This window comes from Acanthisitta chloris, unplaced genomic scaffold, assembly GCF_000695815.1.
Source record: "Acanthisitta chloris isolate BGI_N310 unplaced genomic scaffold, ASM69581v1 scaffold14680, whole genome shotgun sequence".
NCBI classification, from domain to species: Eukaryota; Metazoa; Chordata; class Aves; order Passeriformes; family Acanthisittidae; genus Acanthisitta; species Acanthisitta chloris.
This window is the reverse complement of record NW_008650054.1, coordinates 1,279-8,549: the sequence shown is the minus strand read 5'-3', so window position 1 is coordinate 8,549 and position 7,271 is coordinate 1,279. Positions and strand designations below refer to the sequence as shown.

At 41.1% G+C, this 7,271-nt stretch overlaps 1 protein-coding gene across 1 annotated transcript in view; it reads right to left on the bottom strand.

Annotated features, from left to right (window-relative positions):
- Positions 1 to 4,381, bottom strand: part of TPGS2 (tubulin polyglutamylase complex subunit 2) — an 18,200-nt gene extending 13,819 nt beyond the window's left edge. Inside the window, exon 1 of the mRNA XM_009083528.1 lies at positions 4,181 to 4,381. Within this exon, the coding sequence (XP_009081776.1) occupies positions 4,181 to 4,381 (201 nt within the window). The remainder of the gene's footprint in view (positions 1 to 4,180) is intronic.
- Between the last annotated feature and the right edge of the window lie 2,890 nt (positions 4,382 to 7,271).

Here is a 7,271-nt window from a genome sequence, read left to right as displayed (position 1 = left end):
CAGGTCCCTTTCTGCCTGGCTGCTCTCCAGCCACTCTGTCCCCAGCCTGTAGCGCTACATGGGATTGGTATGACCAAAGTGCAGGACCAGCACTTGGCCTTGTTAAACCTCATCCCGTTGGAATCAGCCCATCTCTCCAGCCTACCCAGGTCCCTCTGCAGAGCCCTCTTGCCTTCCAGGAGATCGACACTCACTCTCAACTTTGTGTCATCTGCAAACTTGCTGATGGTGCACTCAATATGATTTAGTGGTGAACATAATGGTGCTGCTTTAACGGCTGGAGTCGATGACCTTAGAGGTCTTTTCCCACTTTGATGACTCTACGACTTCCAGAACAGCTAGAAACCACCACTGCAGTTCCCACTGAGATTTAAATGCAGAGAGAGTTTCTAAATTGTCTGGCAGCCTAAGACATTCTACCACAGGAAAGCACTAAAGTGCTCGATGGCTTTTTTATAGCTTTATAACAGAAAATTTTATCTTTGTAGACAAAATGTGTAAGGAGAAACAACAAATTTCCCACGCAAGCCAGGGGCAGCTCAGGCACTGCTAACAAGCAAAACAATCCTATGCAATTTGCTTGGCCTGCTGTGGTGCTGAGCTCTGGTACCTCCATGACCCCCTAACAGGGTGTGAATTTTTATTTTCTGAAAATCAAAACAATTACATGAGTGACTCACTTCTCTTCTGGTTGAGGCAGAAAAGAAAATGTCATTCAGGAACTGCACTAGAGTGCCCCCTATCAATATTTTAGTATAACACCTACTTCTAAACCTGCACGTGGAGAAGAATGGGGCAGATGCCAGCCTAATTTTAGGAGTGTGAAAAGGTTCATAGGACAATATACAATTAACACTGCTGTTCTGGTGACCAGGTAGCTCTGTCTCTACCCACTCTTCTATTGCTTGACTCAGTTTCTTGGGGAAAAGGTAACATTTTGGTAGGCCTAAATATCAGCAAAGGTTAAAAAGCCGCCAGCTTTCATTAAAATATATTGAACTACTTGAATATTTTGGGGAAGCAATGCAATCCATGTAAACACCTGACAATCATATACCTTAAATATTTTTCCAAGTGTCCTTATTTGCATTACATTATTCAGGATTGATTTCAGGCTTGATTTCCTGAAGTGTAAGACTGTACAGTTCTTTCTGCCTGGGGAAAAATCTATTCTACTTTCCTACTGTCTTACTGCACTGACTCCTGTCATGAAGCTCAGCTTCCTCTGCAAAGTTTCATGGCAGCTACCGACATTCAACAAGCTTAAGATTTTAAAGATTTTTTTAATCTCAACAAGTTTTTAGAACTTCCATCCTAGTATCTAGGCACATACTAGCAAAAAAATGGCACAGCCGAATTTAAAAAAACATGGTTGATGGAGAAAAAAACCCCATATTGCCAGCATTAATAAAATCAAATGTTTACATTATTTACAATTGTGAAAATATTTAATTTTTTTCAAGACCTTCTGAGCACTTGGATTATTTTCTCAGCAGAAATACCTGTCCATTGCAAAACTGAAACAGGACTGCAAAACTTGTTTCTAGAAAAAAATAAATCTACAGACTAAAGCTTTTATTTGGTATGTCTCAATGGAGAGAGGAGTTGCTATTGGGGAAAAAATAACGTAATATTGGGAAGAGTTTGACTAGTTTTCTCTACGTCTTGGAAGAAACAAAACTGCAAAAACTTTCATAACTAAAGACAGAAAGGTAAGTTAAAAATATATACTCTAACGAGATCTTGTTAAGATTCTCAACTACGGAGAAGTGATTACGTGCAGAACCATTGCCACCTAGTGGCTACAAAGACTCCACACTGATGAACACTGTATTCAAGCAGAGCAAGTCTGATGAAATGTGAGGTACAAATTCATCTTGGAAGGGCCTTGTGAGGTGTTGAGTGCATTGCACTTAATCATCACTACAGGGCATACTGCAATTGTGTGAACTGGGTTAGACATCAGACTTCAACCCAGAAGATCAAGAAAATAAAAGGGAAAAACCCCACAGTTACCTTTTAATTTGAGTAGGGAAATTTCATTTGTCAGTGCAACTGGAACCAAACCCAAAGAAAGAGGCAGTCAAATCCTTCACTACTAGCAGTCCAGCTCAACTGTATCTACCTAATTTTCAACATTTACTTCCACAATTGACTTAGTCCATCACTGTGCAATGGGGAGGGAACTGAAACTTTGGGTTGACATCTCTGGAATGAAGTGCTTTGGCTACAGTATTTCAAAGTTTGTCTTTACATGAATTTGAATGCACATGAATTTCAAAGTTTGGCTTTACATGAATAGCTCAATTCCAGTTTAGTCTGGAGCAGAAACAGGACCTAAAAATGAGAGCAATACCATGTCTAGGAGCAGCAGTCCTCTCAACTCAACAGAAGAATGAGCAAATGTCACTCTGCTGCTAACAGACCTAAGCTGGCTCTTTGTAATGGTGCCTCAAAGTTTCCAACTGAACAACAGCTACAAGACATCAGGAATCAGTCCACATGAACCTGAGAAACCAGACATGTCTCCCTGACCACATTTGCTGGCTACTGGACAAGTTTCAGTAAGTGACACAGGTTTATATCACATACATTCTGATCTGGGTATATATAAATTCTTGATAAATGTCACTAATTGGGATAGGGACTTACCAAAACTAGTGCAAGACTTTCCCCTACAGTTTAGGAGAAAACTGTAAACAGCAAGACATCATCAAAGGGGAAGTTATGTTATGCAGAGGTGTGCTGCTTTGAAACCAAACCACTGCCACGCATGGGCCTTAGATGGTCCTTGGATGGACCTTCTTTGGGTCTTGGATTGGACTTCATTTGGCCCTGGTTGGGTTTTCATTTGGCCATGGATGGGCCTTCTTTTGGCCTTGGATTGGACTTCATTTGGTCTTGGGTGGGCTTGCATTTGGCTGCAGTCCTCCTAGAGTGATGGCTCTGTTAGAGCAGTGATCCTGTAGATCTGGTGCTCACCTGAATATCCAGTGGTAGCTCTTGTTCTCTGGGAATCCAGTAGGTAAGGGGCTCCCTGTGCTGGTCCAAACACCGGATTATATCCATGTGGGAATGCTTGGCTCCTCCCCCTTGGGGTGAAGCATCTCACAATTGGACTATGTAATTCTGTGGGTCATTGGGTGGGTCCTTGACAACCCATTAAACAGAGACAGCCTCCTGAGGGAGCCATCAGGGATGAGTAGGAGATAACGAGCACTGCCCCACCTGCTTTAACAGCTTGTGAAGATAATAGAATACATACTATTGGTTACACCCTACATTGTAACCTAGGACAAGAGGTAACAAGGGCAGTCCCTGGGAGCATGTGTCGATAGCTGGGGTTGGAGCAGCGGGAGGATGATTCACTCAACTCCATCCTCTGCCATGCCCCTTTCCAAAGGCCAGACAGCTTCTACTGTCCATTCTCTACATGTGAGCAATAACTAGAACGCAGTTATTCCACCACAGATTCATGAACACATATATTCAAAAAGGGGACCAGAAATATCATCTCTGCTCATGAGAGTCACATAGCAGGAATCCTCTGAACACACAGACTGATGCAGTGAGGTCAGATAATGTGGAGTGAAGTAGAATGTGCCCTTCGTAGTCTTTTAGAACAGGCAATGGGACATACCTTGGCTATAAGACTGAGTTGGTTAGTGAAAGAGGAGGTGGAAGGAGGGACTATGAGAAATTGAAGTGAATGGCTGAGACTAAAGGGAGAAACATATAACTGGAACAAACTGGGTGGCCCAGTGGTATTTGCCAGCTTGAGGCCTTTACCTTTAATGGCCAGGAAAAATATAGAGCTGGTTCTTGTTGTTTGAAAGGGAGTTGGAAAATGTTTTCCGACCTGAGTCAGAAAAATGTTTGTTCCCCACTGAGTCATCACTGTTGCTGCCTATTACACTCACGTGAATTCTTTTTAGAGCTGTCATTTTGAAGGTACCCACACTGATTATGTTTCTCTAACAGATCAGGTGCACATGACAGCCTAAAAGACAGAGTGATACCTGATTAAGAAAAAACCAACAGCATCTATTTAGGCTCCACTGTGCATCAAACCTGGTAGCAAGCTGTCTCATGAACAAACAGAGGGTAGCATTTGACATTCTCCATGGGCTATTGCACATTCAGACTGATCTCACTACAGTGTTATCACAACAATACTCACTTGCTCCCAAGAAATGATTGTGTGGCGTTCAGCTGGCTCCTTTTCCACAAACGTCACCTCAGCGACTCCTGGAGAAGTCTCTAAAAGGAAAAGAGGAGCATGTTTGCAACTGGCATAGATGATACCAGTGCCGTGAAACAGACAGTTTTGCAAGCTACTCTGAGTGACAGCCAGGGAAAAGGCATTAATGACTGTAAGCATTGTGCTGGTGATCGAGTAGTCACTTTCTTTTGTCTATAACGGTATTTGGCACCTCTTGACATGAGGATATCTAGTGCTGCACAAAATGTCATTTTTGATTTTTTTTCTAGATACCTATACACATATAATGATATATCTACACATACACCAATGCAGTGGGTGGCATCCCTGCCCATGGTGGGAGGGTTTGGAACTGGATGATCTTCAAGCTCCCATCCAACCCGAACCATTCTGATTCTATGATATAAACACAGACATTTTGTACTCAAGGTGTGATGTTTTGCAGAGGATTCATGGAAAAAAAATCAACAGTGGGTTCCCACAGCAAACTCTAAGAGACACAAATCTTTCTTTGTAAGCATGCCCTGTGGTTTCAGTTGGGTAGCATATCCTCAGCCTACCAGAAGATGTGCAGTGCTGCCGTGAACTGCTAACAACTGTATTCTGCAAAGATGGGAACACTCCACTGCTGGATTCAGTGGGTTTGAAGAAACACAGAATCTGATCCTGTCAAAGGGATCTGCATAAGCAAACATCAGTTCTTGGGAATCCTAGCTGGACACATGCAAATTTGTTACAAGCACTAAGCTCATAATTTATAAAAATCATCTGAATATTTTATGGGAAAGAACGCTATATAAATGCAAGACACTAATCTGCATGGTGCTACCCTTGCAGGTGTGTGATGGCAGAACAGTCTCCCTTCCACTTATTATTTTATAATGTTTTATTTCATTCACAGCCAACTGAAATAATTTCCACTGACTTTACTCACTTTGGATCAGGTCCAGAAAGACTCCAGACTTGTGGAAACTGCAAACCCAGCACACAGGGCCAAGGAATAGAAGTGATCACTATGCAGAGCTTTCAAGATTGGCTCTGCTGTGGAAGTATGGGCTCCCAAAGCAGTCACACATATTATAATTGCTTTGTTGTAAAACATACACAGTGCACTAGACAGGAAAGGCAGGCACTAGAGAGCTTTGGTATGTTTTTTATCTTCAATGCTGGGCTTTTAACTCTAGCAGTGGCGTTGTCCTTGTCTGTTCCACTGGTGGAAGAGTGGCACTCGGTTTCAGGAAGTAAAACTTCACTTTAGTTGGAAATGTCCCACTGTGAGATAACGTAAAAGACAAAATGTGGCACCAGAAAAACAAGCTCCAAGTCAAAGACAGAAAAAAGAAGAACAAAATCACAGCAGATCACGTATGTAACTTGTCTGGCCAACAGGGAGCCTCAACATACAGAAGACTGTTATGTTTCATTAAGTTTCACTTCTGATAGGTGGGTGCAAGGCCAGGTGATCTGCTTCTGGCTCAAATATAAGCTGTCCAGTGTATTCTGATTCTGAACACGTGTGTGGAGTCACTGATCTAACCGGTCTTTTCCATCTAAGCAATGCAAGCCTCACGACAAGCTAAAGAGATTATACTAACAGAGTAATTGTTATTTCTGTGATCAAAGAAAACACCAGGGATGTTGAATTCATCATGCACAGCAGCTTGTCTGGGATGACAGACGACTAAATATTCTACCAGTCAAAGAAGATGTCTAGGAATGAGAGAAATGCAACTTCTAAAGAGGTCTGAACCAAATCCAAGATCAAAAGAAAGTGAAATTCAATCTTAAAAGACCGAATGTTGTATTAAAAATATCCTGTGGGTAAACTGAAGACCATGTTTAACAGATGTGCGTAGATATGGACAGGAGTTCCATTAAACATTAATGGCTGGTTTCATGAGCTGCTTTTTCTTCCAGATAGAAGAAATGAAGAAGCCACCTAGGCTAGACAAAAGATATATGATAAAGCTTAACTACTTCAGGTTACCCCATCCTAATAATTATTCTGAATCAAGATCACAGTAAACTCTGTCTTATTTCTAGGACATTTCATCTGTAAGCTTCTAAAAATGCTTTGCAGTATTAATCAGAGTCAATGTAATGGTGTGACACAAAGCTGAGGCAGGATATCAAAGGATTTTCAAGTCTTTACAGCACTGCTAATACTGCCTAGATGTTGGATAAACTCTCAGTATAATTTTAAAATATCTGAATAGTTATGTCCTTATCTAATAAAGACTGTTAGGAGTGAAGTATGGTCCTACCCTGGGTAGCCCAGAAGAGCACTCCCATTCTGATCTAGTTAGGAACAATCAACCTTTGTGGAATTTTATATTACTCACAGAACATCAGCAAAATGAATCATACTGGCAATGGGAAAGATCTCTTTTTTCCTCAAATTATAACCTCCCTAATGCTTATGAGAAATCTTCCCCCTTCTAGAGACTTCCAGAGAGATTACAAGTTAAAAAAGAACCAACACAAAGAAACAACACTCCCCTGTCCTAACCTCATCTACAGAATTTGTTCAAAGGAGGGTTTTTGAAATGGTGCCATGAACATTTGTTCAAAAAGGTATTGGGAAATCAGGCCTCAGGCTCTCATTATTCTGTACATGCACATTTTCTTGCTTAAAAGGAATATGTTGAATTTCATTACATAATAATTTCTATCTCCTGAAAAGAAGTTTCACAAGCTCAATGAAAAGTCTATTACCAAATTTCTGTTACAGTAGGCAGAAAGTATCTACTTGGCTTCATGTGACTTTTCAAGGGAGTTAAGACAGTTTCCAGTTCTACTAACTACTGAGTAAGGCATCTTTCTGAATGAGATGCTCTTTGTTATTTGAAAGAGACAAACACTGAACATATTGGTAATGCTCCCCAATTAGTTCAGCAATTCTAATTAATTTGGTGACACAGTTGACATGGTTTGCACTACTTCACTGGAAAAAATGTGCAAGGTTCCCAGAAGGAGTGGAGAGCTGGAGAAAAGAAGCTGAGTCAAACATCACTGCAATGAACTGGGATGCACATTGCTGTATTGAATA